The 24,406-nt window shown below is 36.2% G+C and overlaps 1 protein-coding gene and 1 pseudogene across 2 annotated transcripts in view; one reads left to right on the forward strand and one right to left on the reverse strand.

Moving 5' to 3' along the window:
* Positions 1-24,406, reverse strand: part of ADGRB3 (adhesion G protein-coupled receptor B3) — a 726,224-nt gene that overhangs the window by 302,054 nt on the left and 399,764 nt on the right. For both annotated transcript variants that reach the window (XM_004580472.4, XM_004580473.3), the window contains one exon: positions 21,251-21,294. In XM_004580472.4, the coding sequence (XP_004580529.2) occupies positions 21,251-21,294 (44 nt within the window). The remainder of the gene's footprint in view (positions 1-21,250; positions 21,295-24,406) is intronic.
* LOC101533156 (tubulin-specific chaperone A-like) lies at positions 2,701-3,199 on the forward strand (annotated as a pseudogene).

Raw genomic sequence — 24,406 nt, forward strand, 5'->3', positions numbered from 1 at the left:
CATGAAAAAAAAAAAAGGACAGTGATTAAATTTCCTTGCAGAATAGTATGGAAGTCTATACTAATCAGGAGTTGCATACAATGCTTAGACCCCCCCTGAGAGTCATCCTCAACCCTTCAATCATTCTCCCTTCTCATGCTTCATTTATGGTTAGTTGGTCACCAAATTATCTTGGTTTTAGGTCACAGACACCTCTGTAGCTTATCCATACATCTTCACCCCACATCCATTGTCTAAACATCTTTTTTCTGCCTACAGTATTACTGTTCGTTGCTCTGAATTCTCTAACAATATCTAAGAAAGCTTATTTCAAAATGGTTCTTTGTGTAATTTCTTGCTTTAAACAATTGTCATAGTTTTCCATAGCCTATAGGAAAAATGTCCGAACTACCTAGTGAGGCAAACAACACTTTCCTCTGTAGGCCTCATTACTTTAACTCTCAGGGCTGTCCATCATTTCCATCCCCTACACCTAGGCCCCAAGGACTCGGAACAATCCAAGCACTAACACACCATACTCCATACTACTATGCACGCTGCTTGTTCTGTAGTGTCAACTTCCTTGCCTCATCTGCCAATCACTCATCCAAAATCTAACATGTGAATGCCTTCAGGAATTAATCAGGCATCATTGTTTCTGAGAGTTCTGCCCTGGAACTTCCAGTGTGATGGCTATGCCCTGTATACACTTGTAAAAATGTAAGGTTTATTTTTTCATTGAATGGGAGGGAGGATGAACACAGTTAAACGGTGTGATTGAAATACACACACACACACACACACGCACATCTTCGACCTGCTACTTCATTTCCCAAACTCAGAAGCCCAGAACTTGTGCGGGTTGCAGGGATATACCTGCACATCCCTGTTGCTTCCTAGTGCAACTTAAGCAGAAAGCTGGGGTCAGAACTAGAACATGGACACTCTAATCCATGATTTGGGTAACCCAAGCAGTGGTAACCACTGTGCCAGCTGCCATCTCCCTATATGCACCTTTTTTCTTTTTGTTTATACATTATAAATATCACTTTACTTTTTTGTTTTGATCACCAAGCAATATTTCTTATTAATATCAGGTGCTTATTAATTTGTGTGCTCTCAGTGGACAGGTTAATGAGTTGATAGTAACACATTTTAGAGGCCAGTGCTGTGGGGAACGCAGCAGGGAATGGTCTAAATGTTGGACTCCTGCACCCATGTAGGGGTCCAGAAGGAAGCTCCTGGCTCCTCATTTCAGACTGATCCAGCTCTAGCTGTTGCAGTCTTTTGAGGAGTGAACCAGGGGGAAAAAGATCTCTCTCTCCACCCCACTTATTTTCTCTCCCTCGCTCTCTCCTTCTCTGTAACTTTGCCTTTCAAATGAATAAATGAGTCTTTAGAATAACTCTTAATCATTATAAACAGATCAATTTTCAACCTTTTTTTTATATCCCTTGCTACATACAGAGCAAGTGAGGTTTGGGGAATGGGTTCGAAGTGGATACAAAGGTGAAAGAGATAGATTCTTTTTGTCTGCAAGAAATTTGCAATCCGGTTGGCTGAAAAAGTGAATTCATTAAAAGTTAACTTAAAAAGTTTTTTCAAATTATTCATGTAAAGGCATATAAAGTACAAGATCAGTTTGTTGTTTGAATCCCTGTCTAGAATAGATGATATGAATGATATAATGATATGTAATGTTTCTGGAGCCTATGACTAAAGCTTGTAATTACAACATTTAGACAGGTTAAAAGAAGTTTACTAAAGAAATGTTTTGGAATCTGCTAGTAACAGTGAGGGGAAACTGGAGAGAGGACAAGACTGAAGGAACAGGAGACAAATGGTGTAACTGTTGATATTCCTGATAAACGGAAAAACGAAAATAAACTCTACGACCTAGGAAAAGGGGTCACAGCCACAGACTGATTTAGGAAAACAGGCTCCAGACAAGAATTGAAAAAAAAATAGCTCATTCAATGATTATTTCCCACTTCACAGTTAACATTCATTGTTTAAACATTTTCTTAATTTGTCCAAAACTAGACTAGACTTTTAATATAATGATTTAAAAATTAAAATTAATAGGAAATATAGTGAAATACTGGTTTTCTCTAAAATTAAAACATTGTTAATTAGTTTTAATTTCAGAAAAAAAAAAAACATTTGCTTTTCCTAACAGTAAGAATATAGGAAATGTGTTTGCAGCACTATTAAATTAATTTTCCCTATTAGCTTGCCAGAGGAAAACATTAGGCACTAAATACTCTTTTCTAGCTAATCAAGGTATTCTTCCTTTACTGACTAGATACATTGCTAATTAACCTTTCACAGCTGACTTGCTGAGTTAAAGCCCTTTGCTAATGAAGAGCACAGGTCTTCCTTGGACTTTGTGACCCATTCTCTAATATTTTGCCTATACATTACAAGTTCCATACCTTGTTCACTATTTATGTTACCAGTGCAAGCTGCCAATGAACCATTTGTGAATATATAAATGGGTAAATGATCTAAATAATAGCTGAATTATTAGTGATTAAAAAAAATTAGGCCGGGAAAGTTTCACCACACGTTGTACAAGGCATGTCCATAGTGTACTTACAACCAGAATACTGATTGCCTGTTGACATCACCTATCCCTTTGGTATGTATAGAACATCAATATAAGAATTCACGGGCGCCCCGGAGCTCCCCGCACCTGCTCGTGCGCGGCGCTCCAGGGCCATGGCCGACCCTCGTGTGCGGCAGATCAAGATCAAGACCGCGTGCTGAAGCGATTGGTCAAAGAAAAAATGATGTATGAGAAGGAAGTAAAACAGCAAGAAGAAAAGATTGAAAAAATGAAAGCTGAAGATGGTGAAAATTATGCCATTAAGAAGCAGGCCGAGATCCTGCAGGAGTCGCGCATGATGATCCCCGACTGCCAGCGCAGGCTGGAGGCTGCCTACGCCGACCTGCAGCAGGTCCTGGAAAGTGAAAAAGACTTGGAAGAAGCTAAAGAGTATAAAGAAGCACGGGTGGTCCTGGACTCGGTGAAGCTGGAAGCTTAGCCTGGCCTGGCCAGCGTGCTCTCTGCGTTCAGTCCTGGGGTCCACTCAACTCTTCCTTCCTTCTGACCACTGCTCTCTGTCCAAGGCGTCGGAGAACGGGATTCTTTTTATGCAGCTGCATATATTTTTCTTTGCCTAATTTAATGCATCAAATAAATGAGCTCATCTAATTAAAAAAAAAAGAATTCATGGAACAGGCTGTGAGGAGCACTGAGCGATATCAGGAAAGTTCATGATTTCATGGTCCTTATCTTTACTTGGAGACTAAAAAGGTATTTAGAAAAACACTTAACATTAAGTTGTAGATTCAATTTAGGTACTTGGTTTAGCATCTAGGGAACAGAAGTTAAGAAAATGAGGGGCCCAGTGTGATGGCTTAGTGGTTAAGGTCCTCGCCTTGCACACGCTGGGATCCCATATGGGCGCCGGTTCTAACCCCGGCAGCCTCACTTCCCATTCAGCTCCCTGCTTGTGGCCTGGGAAAGCAGTCCAGGACGGCCCAAAGCTTTGGGACCCTGCACCCGTGTGCGAGACCCGGAAGAGGCTCCTGGCTTCAGACTGGCTCAGCTCCAGCCGTTGCGGCCGCTTGGGGAGTGAATCATCGGATGGAAGATCTTCCTCTCTGTCTCTCCTCCTTTCTGTCTATCTGCCTTTCCAATAAAAAGTAAATAAATCTTTAATAAAAAAAAAAAGAAAATGAAAAGTGAGAGCTATTTGAGAAATGAATCTTAAACTTATTATGTTAAATCCAATTGGGAACACGCAACTGCACATACTAGCACAGATAATATTTAAATAGGCCTTGGAAGCTGTTGACTGAGTAGATCTAACTTGGGTACATAAACCTGCATTTTTAAAAAGTTCTGCTTCTAAACCAGAGATAATTTTGCCCTCTCTTATTTGAGGATGTTTGGCAGCATTTCGAGACCATTTTGGGTATTACAACAAGGAGGACAGAGAGGTTTACCCGAATACAGTGAACAGAAGCCAGGTAAGCGACATATACTTTGCAGTATGAAAGCTGAGAGACACTGCTACTTCCTGTGTGCTGGGAAGAGGAGGGTGGATGCAGAGATCCAGCAAATGCTTAGGTAGGAAGATTATCTCAGCCTGGATCATGCTGAAGATAAAGACTTGAAGAGCCGAAATAAGTCTTCTAAGAAAGATTTAAATAAGTAGGATTATAAAGTGGTTGTGAAAAGAGATAAGCTTTTTTTAGTAGAAATCTCTTTATCAGTATTACTTTATTCTCCAGTGACAGGATAATGGAGTGTTAATGAATCACTAATTTACTTAGCCCTAACAATAGAGGCTGAAGCATTCATTGTATATACAAATATCCTGCAGAGGAGAGACTAGCTTAGAAAAAAGACTGGCAATGTGCATAGTGAAAAAATAACTCATTTTATATATAATTATTAAGTACCTAATTGACATATCAAAAAATTTGAAAGTTATTATGCTTATATTTGCAGTAATTCTGAATATATATTTTGCTTTAATGATTTTTATTACTTTTGTTATTTGCTTTTAAGTATGGCTTACTCAGATTTTAGCTCTGCTGATCTCTTGCAAACCTATTTATTAAAAAAAACACCACTGTTGGATTAGCAGCTGAAGTCCTTGCCTTGCACCTTGGATCTCCTATAGGCACCAACGCTAATCTTGGTGGCTACACTTCCCATCCAGCTCCCTGCTTGTGGCCTGGTTCAAAGCTTTGGTACCTTGCACCTGCATGGGAAACCCAGTAGGGGCTCCTGGCTCCTGGCTTCGAATAGGCTTAGCTCCAGCCATTTTGGTCAGCTGGGGAGTAAAATCACTGGACAGAAGATCTTCCTCTCTGTCTCTCCTCCTTTCTGTCTATCTGCCTTTCCAATAAAAATAAATAAATCTTTAAACAACAAACAAAATACCATTGTCTCCTTTCAGCAGCAGTAGAGATCTGTATCTGAATAACAGAAAGAAATTAAAAAAAAATTTTTGAGCTTCAAGATACTTCTATTAATTAACCCTTTGTATCCTTGAAATTAAATTATCACTCCGTAGTATTTGAAGACAACTGCAAATCTCTTTTTCTGTACCTATAATATCAACACACACAAAAATCATTTCTTTCAACAACTGTGGTTGATTAACTATTTGGCAGAGCAAATTACGAATTAATCAGTAATTATGAAAATGATTTGCTTCTTTTATTGGAATTCTTTGCAGTACTACATCTTAGCACATTATTATTCTGGATGGTGTAGGTGTTGTTAAAAGGAAGTGAGAAAATAAGAACCTGAATTACAAATTCCTCCCATGAACAGTGAATCACTTTGTATTTTTTACAACAAAAAGAATTAATTTCTTTCTTGAAAGAAAGAGCATTTTAGATTTTGGAGACATGTAAGATTGCTGTATAATATCTACATTGAACTTATGACCTATGAACTCTAAGAAAGATTTTTAATCTTTATGTCAATCAATAGGCATGGATTAACAGTCTGCCTGTTGCCTATAAGAGAAACATCTCATGAACTAAGATACACAGAAACTTGGTGAAAGGATGGGAAAGGATATTCCAGGCTAATGGAAACAAAAATCAAGCTGGAGGGGCGTGGGTAAATCCCAGACCCTATGAGACTGTAGTATAAAATTCAAAATTAAAAATAAAAACATAAAAGCAAAACAAAAACAACTTACTATATAGCCACTCTAATATCAGGTAACATAGACTTGAACGTGAAAAACATTAGAAGAGATGAAGAAGTACATCACATAATTATTAAACAAACCATTCAGCAGGAGGAAATCATGATAATAAATATATATGAATCAAACGCCATGGCACCTAGCTTTGTGAAACAAATATTAACAAATTTAAAAGGAGATCTAGACTCCAATACAATCACACTGGATGCCCTTAACACTCCAATGACTTCAGTGGACAGACAGATAAGACAGAAATTCAGCAAGGAAACAACAGAGTTCTCAGACAACAGAACAAATTGACTTAACTGATATCTACAGAACCTCTCATACTACAAAGAACGCACTTTTTTTTTATCAGTGCACGTTCCAGGATTGATCACATTACACCCACAAAACACCCACAGCAAATTAAAAAAAATCAAATTCATACCCTATATCTTCTTGGACCACCAAGGAGTAAAACTGGATATCAGGGCCTGGCGCCGTGGCCTAGCGGCTAAAGTCCTAGCCTTGAAAGCCCCGGGATCCCATATGGGTGCCAGTTCTAATCCCGGCAGCTCCACTTCCCATCCAGCTCCCTGCTTGTGGCCTGGGAAAGCAGTCGAGGACGGCCCAAAGCTTTGAGACCCTGCACTCGCGTGGGAGACCCAGAAGAGGTTCCTGGTCCTGGCATCGGATTGGCGCGTACCAGCCCATTGCGGCTCACTTGGGGAGTGAAACATTGGATGGAAGATCTTCCTCTCTGTCTCTCCTCCTCTCTGTATATCCGGCTTTCCAATAATAATAAAATCTTAAAAAAAAAAAAACTGGATATCAGCAAGTCAAAATACTTCCAAATATGCAAATACTTGGGAATTGAATAATATGCTATTAAATGAAAAATGAGTTATAGAATAAATCAAAGAAGAAATAAAAAGACTCTTCTGAAACAAATGAAGACACCAACAGAACATACCAAAACTTGATGGAAACAGTCAAGACAGTACTAAAGAGGAAAGTTCACTGTAATCATTATCTACAATAAGAACCTAGAAAGGCATTAAGTTCACAATCTAGAACAACAGCAAAATAATCCCAAGATTAACAGAAAACAAGAAATAATCAAAATAATGAAGGGAATAAACCAAATAGAGACCAAAACAGCAATACACAAGATCAACGCATCAATGAGCTGGTTCTTTGAAAAATAGATATCCCACTGGTCCAACTAATCCAAAAAAAAAGTGGGGGCAGGAGGAGAAGATACAAATTAATAGAATCAGAGACTAAAAAGAAAACATAATAATGTTTTCTCAGTCATACATAGAATAATCAGTAACTATTACAAGCAACAATATGCCAACAAACTGGAAGACTTAGAAAAAACAGATACATTAATGGGCAAATACAATTTACCAAAACTCACTGATGAGATAATTAAAAACCTAAGTAGACATATAACCAGGATGGAGATTAAATCAGTAATTCAATGCCTCCCAACAAAGAAAAGCCAGGACCAGATGACTTCACTGCTGAATTACAATGTTTCAAGAAGAATTTACCTCAACCCTCCAGAAAATATGTGAAACAATAGAAAAGGAAGAAAGCCCTCCAAATTCTTTCTATGAAGCCAATAACAACTTAATACCAAAGCTAAATAGAGACACAACAAAGAAAACTGTGGACTAATTCCTGATGAACACAGACATAATAAATACTCAACAACATAATCCAAAAATGCACCAGACAAATCACTCACCCGGACCAGGTGGGATTTATCCCTGACATGCAGAGCAGAGACGGTTTACCATATACAAATTAATAAAAGTGATACTCTACCTCAAGAAGATGAAGAATAAAAAGACATAAAATCATATCAAATGATGCAGAGGAGACATTTGATAGCATCAATACCACTTCATTCTAAAAACCTTAAGCACGATAGACATAAACTCAGTGACAGCATCATACTGAACGAGGTAAGAATGGAAGTATTTCCATTAAGATCTGGAACTAGACAAGGATGTCTGCTTTCATCACTGCTATTTCACATAGTTTGGGAAGTCTTAACCAGAGCTATCAGTAAAGAAAAAGAAACAAAGGGAATTCAAATTGAAAACAAGGAAGTTAAATAGTCCCTCTTCATCTACAACATGATTCTACGAATAGGACAAACAATACACTCCATAAAGTGACAACTTCAACTAATAAGAGAGTTTGACAAAGTAGGAGGGTACAAAATCAATACACATAAATCAATTGCCCTCATATACATAAATAACTGCATGTCTGAAAAAGAACTTGTATGAAAGTTCCTTTCAAAATAGCAGAGAAGAACCTAAAATACCTTGGAATAATTAACCAAAGAAGTGAAAGACCTCTATGATGAAAATTATAAAACATTATGCAAAGAAGTAGAAGAAGAAATTAAAAAACGAGGAAATGTACTTTGCTCCTGGAACAATAAAATCATCAAATATCCATGTTATTGGAAGAAATATACAGATTCAATCTAATAACATTCTTCTCAGAAATAGAAAATCTGATACAAAAATTCTTCTACAAACAGAAAAAATTATGAATAGCCAAAGCTATCCTGACAAATAAATAAAGCTAGAAAAATCACAACTCCAGACCTAAAGACAAACTACAGGACAGTAGTAATAAGAACAGTTTAGAACTGGTACTGAAATTATGAAGAACATCAGTGGAACAATAGATGCTATAGAATAAAATAGAAATAGAATAGAATAGAATAGAAATCCAAGAAGAGAGCCTACACATGTACAGACTACCAATCTTCCACAAGATTACCAAAAATAACTCATGAAAAAAGTCTGGTCTCTTCAACAACATTGTTGGGACAATAGGATAGTAACCTGCAGGAGCTGTAAGGAACAAGGCCTCCACCTGTTACCTGATATAAAAATTAAATCTAAATGGATCAAGGTCTAACATCTGCATTTAGAAATCCATCAAGCTATCAGAGGAAAGCACAGGAAGCACTATACAACATATAAGCATTGGTAAAGACTTCTTAGAAAAGTCACCCAAAGCACAGGCAATCGGAGCCAAAATAAACAAATAAAACTACATCAAACTAAGAAGCTTCTGAACAGCAAAGAAAATAATTAACAATGTAAAGAAGCAACCAACATAATGGGAAAAATCTTTGCACACTACAAAAGAGATACAGGACTAAGATACAGGATTTACAAAGAGCTTCAGAAAGTCAACAACAGTACAACAAAAAAACTTAAGAAATTTATGATGGAACTAAACAGACATTTTTAAAAGAACAAATTCAAAAAGTTAATAAGCATATGAAAAAAATGTTCAGACTCCCAGGTATTGGGAAAATACAAATAAAACCACAATGAGGTTCCACTTAACTCCACTGAGGGTGGCTGGCACTTAGAAATCCAACAACTTCCGATGTGGATGTGGGGAAAAAGGTTCCTTACTTCACTATTGGTGGGAGTGTATACTAGTGTAGCCACTATAGAAATCAGTATGGAGAGTTCTCAGACAACTGAAAAGTCATCTACCATATGACCTAGCTATCCCACTCCTTGGAATATATACAAAGGAAATGAAATCTGCATATGAGAACGAGACCTGCAATCCTTAATTTATAGCAGCACAATGTACACTAACGAAGACATAGAAACAACCCAAATACTCATTAAAAAAAAAAAGCAATGGATAAAGAAATCATAGTACATCAGCCATTTAAAACAATGAAATTTCACCATTTGCAACCAAATGGTCCAAACTGGAGGTCATTGCACTCAGTGAAATAAGCCAATCCCAAAAGAACAAATATCATATATTTTCTTTGACACAAGGCAACCTTCATGCAAACTAAAAAACAGATATATAGGGCAGTAAGTTTATACAAATATTATCATAGATGAATTGTATAATGGAGACTAGCATTCCAGGAAGTGAAAATATATTACACTATGCATTTTTACTCCCGAGTAAAAGGAAAACTACCATGAAACAGTTAAATATGCCTCAATAAGAATGATACTAAACTTTCTCCCTCTCTGTCTGTACCTCAATGTCATGACACATGTAAATAGCATAATGTTAAACTTGTGACTGTTACTAAAGGAATATATTACCGTAATAATACAGTGAAAAAGGTGGGATGGGATACTGGGAAGGGAAAAGGGGAAGGAAAAGGGAGAACCTCTAGATCTAACTGTTCTATTGAAAAATAATAAAAGCAATTAAAAAACAAATATATAGCAAAATTCTTGGTAATAGTGTCCAACACCAAACTTATATAACAGTTGCTGATTATGGCACAAGTTGGCAGTTCTGATGTTCAAAATGAGAAATAGCAAATTAAATATTAAGGAATGGTCCAGTCTGTTGTTTACAAAATGCATGAGTAGGGACAATTTTGGCCTGAGTCTTTGAAGTAACTAAAAAACAAAAGATTCTAAAATTACCTAATATAAAATCTCAGCAATTTAAAGCCTGCATTTTTTGTAAAACAAATCATAGACATTAGCAAATTAATGGGAATTCACCAGGATTCTATCCTTAGCAGCCAGCTCTAGTAGCTATTAATACTGTATTCTACTCAATAATATTTAACAATTATTTTAAAATCTTGTCAAAAGGGGCTCCTGGAATTATCCCAGAGCCCTTAGAACATCATAAATTGGAAATAACCACTGGAAGAATTCCCAGTTTTGATATCATTGACTTTTAGAACATTTAGTTTAAGTAAATACTTGGAAAACTGACTTCAATGACCTCCTGAGCTATTAGGTACAACCAGGATAGACGGGGAAATGGCAGAGCATTTATCTCACATGGTAGAGATGCACAAGAGATGCTCTTGGCTGCCATCTCCTAGTTTGTCTCCATTCGGTCTTTTTTTTTCCTGCTTTCCACTCAGTAACTCCTTCTCAAGGTATATGATTAACAAAAATTAACTTTTCCAGATAAATGATGCTCATTGTTTCATAAAAGAACATGAATAGTTCTTTTCTGCTTGTCCTACTAACCAATCACTCTACTAGACAATTAATGCATTTTCTTTTTTTATTCTTCTTTATTTTATGACACACTTTAACAGGCATTGGGGTTTTCCCTCCCCCTTCACACTCCCCATTGTTCTCCCCTCCCATCTTTCAATAGCTGTCTTTTGTGAGGTGTCTCCCACCAATGTAGATTATCTGTCATTTTGCTGTGAGTCCATCCCCTGCATGCACTAGGACATACTTCTCTCTGTTTCTACCTATGGACATATTTATTTCTGCTATGCTTCCATTACACATCCCCTTAGGTACAGTCCACCATGGGTTGAGAAAAAAAAACCCTTAAAAATCATGAATCTTTATCTCCATTGTGTTGTCAAACTCGTAATAAAGTTATCAATGTGACAATAAGAGAAATTCAAATAAAAACATCACTGAAATATCAGTTAACTCCAATAAGAATAGCCCACATACAGAAAACCTGCTGGTGAGAGTGCAGTGAGAAAGGAACCCTACTCCACTGCTGGTGGGATTGCAGGCTGGTGCAGTCACAATGGAAATCAGTATGGAGAATACTCAGGCAACTGAAAATCCACCTAACCATGTGACCCAGCAATATCACTTCTAGAAATATATCCTAAAGACCTGTTACATGAGAAAGCAACATGCACCTCTATGTTTACAGCAGCACAATCAATAATCACAAAAACATGGAAGCAACCGGAATGCCAAAAAACAGAGGATTGGATAAGGAAACTATGGTTCATTCACTCTATGGAATACATCTTAGCTATTTAAAAAAATGGGGCCCAGCACCGTGGCCTAGCGGCTAAAGTCCTCGCCTTGAACGCCCGGGATCCCATATGGGTGCCAGTTCTAATCCCGGCAGCTCCACTTCCCATCCAGCTCCCTGCTTGTGGCCTGGGAAAGCAGTCGAGGACGGCCCAAAGGTTTGGGACCCTGAGCCCGCGTGGGAGACCTGGAAGAGGTTCCTGTTCCTGGCTTCAGATTGGCACAGCACCGGCCGTTGCAGCTCACTTGGGGAGTGAATCATCGGACGGAAGATCTTCCTCTCTGTCTCTCCTCCTCTCTGTATATCTGACTTTGTAATAAAAAGTAAAATAAATCTTTAAAAAAAATGAAATACATTTCTTTGTAACCAAATGGGCCCGACTGGAAACCATGACGCTAAAAGAAATGGACCAACCCCAAAAGGTCAGACATCATATGTTTGCCTTAATATAAAATAATCTGATGTCAAATCTAAAAAGTAATGTATTTTCAACACTTCCCTGAGCACCTGTCATGTTTTAGATACTGCCATCTCAATGACATCAGCAACACTATACCCACTTTGATTTGTTAAATAATCTGGCACTTAGAGGGATTTGATATTTTCGAGTTTCTTTTATTTATAGTGAAAAAGTTGAAGTTTAGGTTTCCTAATTACAACGAATAGGTAACCTTTAACTGGCAAACTGAGAGCCATAGTTTCACTAAAATAGTACTTATCCTTAAAAAGTTATAGCCTTTCCAGATCATTGTTCAAGCAACAAATAACTGATTACAGGAAACTGTAATCTAGATATCAGTGGCAATATTTTGGATTTAGACATGCTTTATAGTCAGAAAGGTTTCATTCACAAATTTTAATACCATTTTGAAAATTAATATTAAAATGTAATGCTATGGCTTAGATGTTTTTGTCTTACTACCCTGCACTCTTGCAAAGGTTTATGTGTTGGGAGCCTACTCCATAGGGTCAGAGTAAAGTATTGGGAGTTGATGAAGCTTTGAAAAGACACAGGTCAGTGCGAGTGCTGAGGTCAATTAGGGGTCCTCCCTTGAAGCAGATTCATGTATTTCTAGTGGGACCTGGTTAGTTCTTGGGAGAAAATAGTTGTAAAAGTGAAACTAGGCCTTTCCTACTATCTGGCTTTCTGTCTGGAGATGTTATTTGTCCTTCTTGCACTTATTTCAACCATTGCCTCCACCATGGCATGACACACTGTGCTGTTTCAGGTTAGATTCTCCAAACCTGTGAGCCAAATGAACTTTTTCTTTCTAAGTAGCAGACTGAATATTTCAGTGAAGAAACACAAAACAAATATAAGTAGATTCTAACCCTTCAGTGACTTGTTTTCACACATAAGAGTTTTTAATTTAAAAGTTTTGTTTTCTTTTATATAAATGAAGATCTGTGTTGGCCAGAGTCACTAGCTGTTTTGTTTTCAGAAAATATTAATTTCATTTAATAATTTATGTCTACTATTTCTTAAGCATTGCACGACTGAGAGTGGAAAAGTTGGCAGAAAATAGGCAATGAAAGGCCAAACTCTTGAGGAAACCTAGCAGGAACCAAAGACGAAGAATAATATAAGAATATTAAGTGATTCAGGGAAAGCAGAAATGAATCCTGAAGAGATACTTTGCTTATATTGGGTGATTACTAAATAAATATGGACTGTATAAAAAAATAGTGAAAGCTTGGAATACGTCAATCCAGAGAGTATAAAACCATCAGTTGAACTAAATGGCATTTTTTCCTGTTTTTTTTAATATTTTTATTTTGAATTTTTGAATTATGTGGTACAATTTCACATAGACTGGGATTCTCCCCCAAACTCCCACCCCCGACAAATTTTTCCCATTTTGCTACAATGGTGTAGTCCTTCGTAAGGAATCATAATTCCATCAGCATTCTTTAATCTCATCATCTTAACTCACCCACCTGTGAAATTTTTATCTTTGAAAATACTATTCTGACACACTGTGGAACACTTGTGTATTTTTCAAGAGTGATAGATGTGAGAACACATTCATTAGACTTCCTATTTCCAAAAAATTTAAGAATAAAATATTTGAAAGGTGCTAGACATGCTTTAATGCATGCGATAAAATGAGACAATGACATAGTTCTCAGATGGACTTTCAGTGTGGGGTCACATCATCTGGATGATCCAGGAAATCGCCAGATTCAACTCAGTTATCAAAGGTTAAACAAAGGCAAATCTGAATCATTTCCAGAGGAATATGCATTTCCTTCCTTTGAAGAATCCTGACCAATATATTTGTTAGGGGTAATTAACATGATATAACTTAGTGCACTAAGTAATGAAGTATGCTGGATGACAAAATAGGATAAGCAAAAGAGAGGATTACTAAATTTAATGATGAATTAAAATGGATATAAAGGGACTGAGAGTAGAAATATGGATGGCAGGTTATGTTGGTGAGCATAGAAAATAACTTAAATGTGAATTCAGGAAAAAGCAATAATGAGTGAATCGATATTTGAAAAAAATGAGAGGGAACTTCTCAGAACTGATAGAGATATCAAGTCTCTCTGCCCTTCAGAGCCCTACTCTTGGCCATGTTTGTAAACATTTTCATTTATTTATTCCCATCTAACTATGACAAATTAATTATCTGTGTGCCAATAAATGGAAAATGGAGTAAATTGCTGCTTTGGTCAAGGAATGATATTTTTCCAATAAAAGTCTAGACAGTAAATATTTAGGATTTTTAGAGAACATATTTTTACTGGGACTCAACTCTGCAATTGTCCCACAGAGGCAGCTACAGAAAATACATAAAAAACATGACTGTGTCTGATAAACTTATTGATGAAAACAGGCATTGTGCCACAGGCTGTCAATTGCCCAGCTCTGCATTAGAGGGTCAAGGCAGAGGTTACAAGAATAAAACATGTGGCACCAATTTACTTCTAGTGTTTGCCCTCAGAATTCTTTTTGAGCACATTATACAATGTTTCATGAACTTTATTTCCCATGCTAATGGACATAATGGTTTGTTAATAAGGTTAGAGGCAATTATGTAAACTATCAGCAAAAAGGTATCATTTATACACTAATTCCAGAATTCATCTTTAGGAAAATAGGCATTTAAGATTTAATACTATTAAATCTATGATGTAATTTTAAACTTTCTACAAACTTTAAAATGCTTTAAGGGATTAAAAAATTTTTCCTAATGAAAGTTGAAATGAGTTCATGTTGAAGTGTAATGACTTTACAAGAAAACACACAATGGTGAGATATTGCAAGTTTTTACATAGTAACAGTATATTATAAGGCAGTAAAGGAAAAGGAAACAAAATTTCATTCTATTTTCTACCAATGAAGCCTTGGCTGTATTGCTATAGATTTTTTAAGTAGAATTCAGATTTAATTGTTTTTTTTGCAGTACATTAACATACACTTTGTTAATTGTATATATTTGAGAGGGAGGGAAGTATGGAGGAAGGAAATAAAAGGAAAGGAAGGGGGGGGAGAAAGAGATATTTAGAGAGACAGAAAGAAAAAAAGAGCAAGAAAGCATTTTAATTCATTGGGTCACTCCTCAAATGTCCACTGTGGCCAGGACTGGGTGCAGCAGGAGGTGCAGAGCCCAGAAGTCAGTGTGGTTGTGCATGCTGGAGGCAGGATTCATTACTGCTGTACCTCCACAGGAAGCTGGGGCCAAACGTAGACCAGAATATGAATCCAGTTACTTGACCCAAACAGAAGCTCAACCTTTATGCTAAAAGTCTACTCTGTAGTATTCTTAAAAATGCTAATGTTGCTTTGAAAACATGAGCAAAAAACTCATCAATAACAAAAATAACTAGATCAAAGTTTTGAATGATTATTTTTGACTATTATGTAGTATTTCATTCCTTGAGATCAGATACATTTTTATTAAGAAGGATTAATGTTTTTACAATGTAAAAACCCATTATTTTAACCTTTGTCAATATAATAAAGATAAAAGCATTGTATAGTTTCATATTATTAGAAAATTCACTACTAGACCTAAAAAAAGTTGAATCTTGATTGTCTAAATGTCAACTCCAAAAACTTAACTACGCTGCTTCTGTAATTATATCTAGCCTGATTGAATATTGCAACTGAGGCAAAAGTGCCAAACCACTTCAATTACAGAACATATTATCATTAGGAAGTATTCAACAAAATGTAGCAAGTTGACACCTAGGGCATATATTTGACATATTACAAGGTGTACATGAACAATGCTGTTTTAGAAAACTAAAGCTCATATGTCTGTCATATGATCATGTGAATTCTTTCCAAAGTATTGGCTGCAGTTAAATACTACCACATTTTAACATGTTTTAAGCATACCGACTTGTGCAAAAAAAAAAAAGGAAAAAAACTTTTGAAGTAAGTAAGCTATTAGAGCCTGTCTGATTAATGATTCACTGGAAAATTTGGAAATTATGACCTATTGGAATCATAACCATAGTTAATATTTGTAACATAGTTTCTTTTTATTGCTATTCAAGAAAAGGACCTGAACAATACATTTCTAAAGTTCTCTGCATACAGTAAGGTCATTATATTATTACTTTACAGGGTTAGTTATTTGTGGTCTATTTTCTGTTTTAGTTATTATAAAGACTCCATTCTCTCAATAAGACTTACCTGATCTTTTCCCTCATTATTAAAACACCAAGAAAATCTTTTTTTTTTATGTTGGTTTACCCAAGCCTAGCTCCATTTGAACAAGTTAAAAAAATTGTAGAGGCCAGCGTAGAGGCTTACCAGACTAATCCTCAACCCATCTGTAGGGCCGGCATCCCATATGGTTTGAGTTCCAGCTGCTCTGCTTCTATACTTGTAGTTCAGCTTCCTGTTTATGGCCTGGGGAAGTAGTGAGGGCTAGCCCAAAACTTTGGGCTTCTGCATTGGCAAGAGAGAACTGGAAGAAATTCTTGGCTCTTGGTGTCTGCTTGGCTTACTGCAGCCATTGTGGCCATTTGGGGGAGTAAAATAGCAGATGGAAGATTCTCTCTCTCTCTCTGTCTCTCCCTTTCTCTTTCTCTCTCTCTCTGTAAATTTTTTGAAAAAAAAAAAAGAGATTTATTTATTTACAGAAGAAAGGAGATACAGACAGAAAAATCTTCCCTCAGCTAGTTCATATGAAGTCAGGAGCCAAGAACTTCTTCCCTATCTCCTTTATGGTGCAAGGTCCTAAGCCTTTGGGCCATCCTACTGTTCTCCCAGGCCACAATCAGGGTGCTGGTTGGGAAGTAGAGCAGCCCTGATACAAACTAGAACTGATTTGAGACCCCAGTGCTTGCAAGGCAAGGATTTAGTCACTGAGCCCATGGCTTTGGCCCTCTTTGTGTAATTCTTCCAAGTTAAATAAATACATAATTTTTAAAAATGAGAAAATAATAATAATAATAATAATAATAATTGTGTTGTGTGGTTATTCCTTGGAGAGGAAAAGCTAGCTATCCAAATAGTAACGTTTTGAATAGTTGCTTTGAATCCCTAAGATATACCAGATCTTTCTTAGGCTGGATAAGTTTTGTATTGCTCTAATGCATACATCTGTCAATCATCCAGAGAGTAAAGACAATGATTAAAAACCTGTTTACACCAATGTGAGGCAGAGTTGTTGGGTTTGTTTTATATTTTCCAAGAGTTGTATTATAAATTAAATGCGATGGTGACTCCGGATGGAATGACAAAAAGAGGAAAATGTGGTTCTGGGTGTCAGGAAATGGGGAAAATGTAAGCAAAGGAGAGAAATCATTTTAGCTATTTCACTTTGAGATACAACAGTCAGTCAAGATGTAACTAACACTACTCACAATTTAAAAAAATCAATTTGAAATACAGCAATCTAGAAAACTCCATGTCTAAAAGGCTTAGGCTTTCAACCAAAAGTTAGGCAATAAAATCACAAATGTACTAATGTAATGACTCAGCAGCATTTAAATAATACTTAATAAACTGCAAGAGAAGCTTAGGCAATTGCAGCTTTGAAATACTGGCTGAAAACCAATATTATCTTTTTCAAATGTAACAATATCAGATGAATAACATTACAAAGTTGACAGAGAAAGACTACAGGATGATTTAAAAGGAGAGATTACAAGATTTCCAGGCTATGTCGTCACCATACATGATCCAATATTCAAAATCCATAATTAGAGTAGTGTAAAAAAGGTTCAAATTATCTATCAATTACTCAAATTATAATTTGGTAGGCAATTTTTAAAAGAAAAATCTTAAAAATAATATCTGTTATCTCAGCCTATTTTGAAGTGAACACCATTTGCATTATGAATTTATTATATGATAAAGCACTTTTGGTATTCTGACAATTAGGGAGCCAAACCAGAATCAAAATGTGATTTTCAATTGCCTAAAACTATTGTGTTAAATGAGAGTAAAATAAAATGGCTTTGTTTGAAATTATTAGAGGATTACCCTCAGAAATACAATTCATTATTTGCAACAGAGCCTAGAACTGTCATAAACTGTGGAATTCTAGGTTTGAATTTATTATCCCTAACAATATTATGCCTATTAAATGCTAAAATATTCAGAAACCAATAATACAAAATCAAGATGGTGACAATTCCTCAATAAGAATAACACTTGAAAAAATCCACAAACATTCATTGTTGCAAAAAAATTAGCCAAGAAATTTGATGGATGCATATTGCGTAAACATATTTATACAAACTAAGTTCAGTGATGAATAAGAAAGAAAAATGATGCTGACAGACAAAAACAACCGGATGTAAATAATAACAGATATGTAAGCTGTGAGAACATTCAATGAGGTGTCACAAAGAGCAAGAAAGTTACATCACCGTCTATTAATACAGATAATACCAGAGTGATATATAAATGCATATATATAAACATACACAATGTATCTATATAATGCATTAGCTACAAGCCATGAAATATAGATAGTAAATAAAACACAAAATATGTCTAAGAAATATGTTGACTTGGAAATTGAGGCTGTCAGCTGTTACAAAAAGAGTGGCCTTGGAGATGTAGGTACGTGTGGAGACCCGAACAGTGATGATACCTTTTACCATGACAGTATGTTAGCGGTTTGCATGTAAAGGATACTCATTTGTTGCTTTTTGAATTAGCAATTAATGTGATTTAAAAGGAAGACATGTATTTAACCTTGTGGTTGAGTTCAGTTGGATTTCTGGTATCCCAAATCAGAACGGATTTAATTCCTGGCTCTAGCTTCTGGTTCCACACACCATGATATGTGGTTCTGGTGACTCAAGAAACCAGTCCCTGTTACCCATTTAAGAGACAACTGAATTATTGAATTCCTGACTCTTGGGTTTTGGGCATTTGTGGAGTGAACCGGTGGTTACGAACGTGTCTCTGCATGTTCTGACCTCTCAAATAGGTTAAAAAAAGAAGCAAAGAAATAAAAAGTACAGAAACTTACTACACCATTGTTAAAGTTCTAATTTCAACTTCCTTGCTGCAGAGTCACTTAAACCAGCTTTTTTTATTTTTCTTTTTTCTGGATAAAAATAAGGAGCACCACCTCTTTGCTTTTTAATTTTTGGGTGAACTATACCAAAAGTTATTTCACATCAATAAAATTTATATATATATATATTAACCTAATTAAAACAGAAGAAATAGAAATTAAACTTGTCATAACCTTCATTGTTTAACATTGACCCAGAAAATCCATTTTGATGATAAAACAATGTGGTAAAAAGTGTTACGGGACAGAAGTTCTGTCACAGAAAGTCTTTTCTTTTAATGCTTTTCAGGACATCAAGGAGGCATGAACTATACTGATCTCTTGAGATTATCTGCTTTGAAAGCCAATACACTTACTTTCCCTTTCACAAGAGTTTCCTTCAAGGACAACTTAAAAAATGAATTTTGTAAGGCTACCCATGTTCTTGGTGATGGATCAGAGTCACTGTTATCAGCAGATGTTGGAGAGAGTGGAGTGTGATTGATTCCTAAGGTTAATGTTGACCTCAAATGCCAATAGCTTTGTAAATTAAATTCAACACCTTATACTCCCTGTGAAAGGAAACCATAAGGAGGTATATAACAGCGGAATGTTTCTTTTTGAAGAGTCCTTTTAGTAATCCTAAAGGGCTTTTGAGGTAAATAACACTTTCTTTCTGTTGGTCAATGCAGAAATTCATTTTCTCCACAAATGAAAATGAAACTAAGTCAAAGTTGATTTTTATTCACCAAGATGTACAAGTGCTGCAATAGGAGTTAAAATGGCATAGGCTGCTGCTTAAATTGGATTTTGTAGCATTTTATTTCTCTGGCTACGAAACACACTAAATAGCACCTTAGAATATGTTACCAAAGTCTTCTATGACTATTTGTGGAGAGTCGAAAGCTTACAGATATTTTACTGCCATGGATTTTCTGTATCAGAACAGAAGTTTTGAGTCCTAATTGCTTTACTTCTAATCCAGCTCACTGCTAAAGTGCCTGGGAAGGCAGAGATTGACAGTTGAAGTGCTAGAGCCTTTTCTACCAATGTCAGAGACCTGGATGGAATTTCTGGCTTGATGTGACTGAACCCCAGCCACTGCAGCCATTTGGAATAAGCCAGCAGACAGAAAATCTCCCTCTCCCTATCTTCACGTCCTTTCTCCTGTTCCCCTCTTACTCTGACTCTGTGTCTTTCAAATTCATCAAGAGTAAAGATAAAAGATAAAGTTGCATTAATAAAGTCACCTGGGAAACCTGAAGATCAGATTCTTAGGACCACCAGAATGCATAAGTCAAAAATACATTTAGTGTTACATATATCTCACCCACATAAAAACACCTGAGGTTTAAATTAGATTAATTCCCTTGGACTGAGCAAATTTCCAGGGGGTTATCTCTTTTTCTAACAATTCTAATGGTATACCTCTCCTAGATTTTTGGAAGTAACAACACAAAACCTCAAATATAGATACTGTTTGGGTTGAAGAACACTGAGAAAATTCTTAGGATGTATAGAACATAATTGGGCGCTCAGACAGGACATCTATTATTTGCTTTGGATTTCTTTCCCCCTACTCCACTATGAAAACAAAGCAGAGTTTTCAACTTATAAAGGTATTTAAAATGCAGGAGACAAAGCCTTAACTATTATTTTTTTCCTATTATTTTAGATCGGGAAGTCTCAGAACTGTCTGTGGTGTAAAGATTTTTTTTTGATTAGAGACATAAAAATAACTTGCACAAAAATACATGAAAGGTTTTCTTCCTGAAATTGTATTCTTTTGTCTAAAATAATAAAATATAAAAATAAATTTTACTCAGTCTATTCATAACAAAACAATCTGGAAGAAATATAACTACTGCATCTAACTATAACAGATTCAAGGTCATGTAAAGTATGCATTGGTTGTATGATCAGAGAGACTGCTACATTATTTTTCTAGGCTAAGCCAAATTATGGAGAAGCTGTTGAAATTCCATTTAAGCTTCTAGAATTCTAAAATATTAGAGCTCTAGAGAAATCCTCATTGAATTCACACTGCAATGGGCATTAAACATGAGATAATGCAATCCTGTCTTGAGACATAACCTGATGACATCATTACACACAGATACATTCATCATGCTGTCCTGTAGATCCAGAATGGAGAATCTTTTCTAAGTGTAACTCACATCCCATTGGCTTATATTCTTGTTAACTAGCAAGTGGCTCAAATAATTTAATGTGCTTTTAATACTTTGCCCAAATTAATGTAAGAAAACATCTGTCACTTACGTTTTTGAGTCGTCCCACAACACACAATAGGGATTCAAAGTACCCTAAAAATAAGCATAGACAGTTTCAATAAATAGATCTTAAATGCATACAATAATACAGAGGAATATATGTGATTCAAACAGAATGGTAGGTGTCCTCCTGCAATGTGATGCTTTAAAGCTTCTACCTTAATTTGTTTTTCATAAAAATGTGCATTTCCTTTCTTACAGATTTAGTGATCCATGATGCAAAATTGAGGGAAAACAATACATTTAGTCCTAATGTCACAACATAACATTTACTTTCATGAGAAATTAATGCAAAGTTATTATATATTGTGATTCCGTATTTTGATTTTCAGTTTCACATTGGATTTTCTCAAATTTTAACTGTGTTATTTTCCTTAAAAAGATGAAGATAACTAATATTTATAATCACAATGAAACATCCTGAATTAGACACATATACACCTCCTCTATATATACAGATTCTCTCCTTTTCCTGTAGGATCTTCACTTGTCCATTAAACATAGTTGTATAGACTTGAAGTTCTCATCTGCCACATTATTCACTTCCTGCTTCATATATTCATAGAGTATTTCAGGAAATCATCCACTGTGTGCCACCTTTGTTGAATACTGTGTTACTACTGCCTGTACAGTTCTAACAATGCAACCAAGAGAGCAATAGATATATTGGTAGACTGTTCTCGAGCTTGACAGACATGAGTCATATCTGTAGTCTTTAGAGGTATTTTTAAATCATGATTTTCACATCTCGAACATTCATTATTTCTTATAAGCTTTGCATCAATACAGAATCAGGAAATAAACACGGTCAACTATGTTCTCACCCAACCAAGTCATTGATAAAAGATAATGCATAAACCAATACACTCAAAGTACAACTCTAAAAGAGGTCACTGGACCCATTCTGTAGGTCAAGACATACTCTTAGTGTCAGGAAGCTGTGACTGGAATCTTACACCTCATACTTTTCAATCATTTGATGAGAACTAGAGTAGACTTAGCATTAAAATAAGTTTTGGAGTCTAAGCCAGCGTTTTGTGAAAGGTATGTCGCCACTTATAGCCTAAAGTTTCAGAGATACAGAGAAAAAAAAAAATATCCTATCCACAGTTGACTTCCCAAGTGGCTGCTATGCCCAGAACTGAACTGATCCAAAGTCAGGAGCCAGGAGCTTCTTCTTAGTCTCCCACATGCATGGTCCCAAGGCATAGGACAATCATTTACTGCTTTACCAGGCCATAAGCAGGGAGCTAGACCTGAAGTAGAACAGCCGGGATATGAACCCGTATGCAATACTGGTGTGGTCAAGGTAAGGATTTAGCCACTGAGCCATCACATGAGGCCCAATCACTTTCACTGGTAAATTTGACTACTATTAGTATTAAGGCATCAGAATTATTCTCCATTGTACCTTGAACTGTGTATTCATGATATTATCTATCAAGCATTAATATCTCTAGCACAGATTCCCAGAGGAAAAAAAAAACACATACTTCCCTGAAAAAACATAGTCATAGTTCCATATAACTAAATATGGAGCACACAAGTGGAATTTTTATGTAACAACACATAATTCTAAGTTCACATAAATGTCACTACTCAGAATTTACCAAGTAAGGGACAAATGACCTGTAGGCATCAGAGATTTTTATGGCAGAAGTAGGCTGTCACCCATTTCCTATAGAATCCATTCATTTGGATATTCAACAAATGTAGAAGGAATGTATTAGAAATGAGTGCATTCAAATGAGATCTGATCTAATTTTACCTGTTTTTTCCCCAAGAAATGTATGGCTTTCTGGTAATCCCTCACCATGACTAAAATGCTGGGTCATGGGCCTGGTGGCGTGGCCTAGCAGCTAAAGTCCTCGCCTTGAACACGCCGCGGGATCCCATATGGGCACCGGTTCTGGTCCCGGCAGCTCCACTTCCCATCCAGCTCCCTGCTTGTGGCCTGGGAAAACAGTCGAGGACGGCCCAATGCCTTGGGACCCTGCACCCACGTGGGAGACCCGGAAGAGGTTCCTGGTTCCCGGCATCGGATTGGCGGGGTGCACCAGCCCGTTGCGGCTCATCATCGGATGGAAGATCTTCCTCTCTGTCTCTCCTCCTCTCTGTATATCCGGCTTTCCAATAAAAATGAATAAATCTTTAAAAAAAAAATGCTGGGTCATAAGTTATTCTATACCTATCTACATTTTATTCAATGGATCTTAAAGCACTTTATAGACAACAAATTGTCTTTGGAGCATAATAATGAAGATTATGGGAGTATGTATCCAGTGGATATAAAAATGAAGTACAGCTAATATCAGAGCCTCTATATCTAGGTAACTTTCTAACTCAATGAATTTGTCTATGTTGTCTACATAAACAGTATGAGATACTGTCTATAATCTTAATATATCTCCATTATTGTTCATGTTGTATAATATATGTAATGAATGTATATATTCTAACATTTCCATAATATAGAAAAATAAAACATTACTAGAAAAGAAATATAATAAAAACTTACTCGAATATGTCTTTCCTTTTTATTCCTCTAAAGAAATCTCAAACAAAAGTATAAAGATGAGAAATATTTTTTCCACTATCGTCCCATGTCTTTGTTAACATCCAGTTATATCCCTTGCTTTATTTCTTTCTTACATCTTAGCTACTATATCATGCTTGTTTGTTCTATGAACATCTGTTTTTGAAGAAGTTTCATTTATTTGGGAAGCAAAGACAGAAATAGAGAGCTTCCATCTCCAAGTTTGATCACCAAATGCCAATTAGCAGTGTGGACTGGTCAGATTTAATCCAGAAACTGAGAACTCAAGCCAAGCCTCCCACTTGTGTGGCAAGATGTCACAACTTGAGCATTTATTACTGACTGCTAAATTTATACTGGAAAGAAGCTGGACTCAGGCAGAAGAGAAAAATCAAACCTATGTAATTCCATCTAAAGAGGGATATGGATGCTTGATGCCTTAAGTGAAACTTTTACCAGTAGGCTAAATAGCTAATCCTTTTAAGAGCAAAGTACCATCTGTATGAAATCATCATTGATCCCCAAAAGCACCACTTATCCCAAATTGTGTGAAGTACAAAGCGGACAGGTACCACTCTGTGAGCATTTATTGAATACTAGACAATATGA

This window comes from Ochotona princeps, chromosome 1 (genome assembly GCF_030435755.1).
Source record: "Ochotona princeps isolate mOchPri1 chromosome 1, mOchPri1.hap1, whole genome shotgun sequence".
In the NCBI taxonomy this organism is placed as follows: Eukaryota; Metazoa; Chordata; class Mammalia; order Lagomorpha; family Ochotonidae; genus Ochotona; species Ochotona princeps.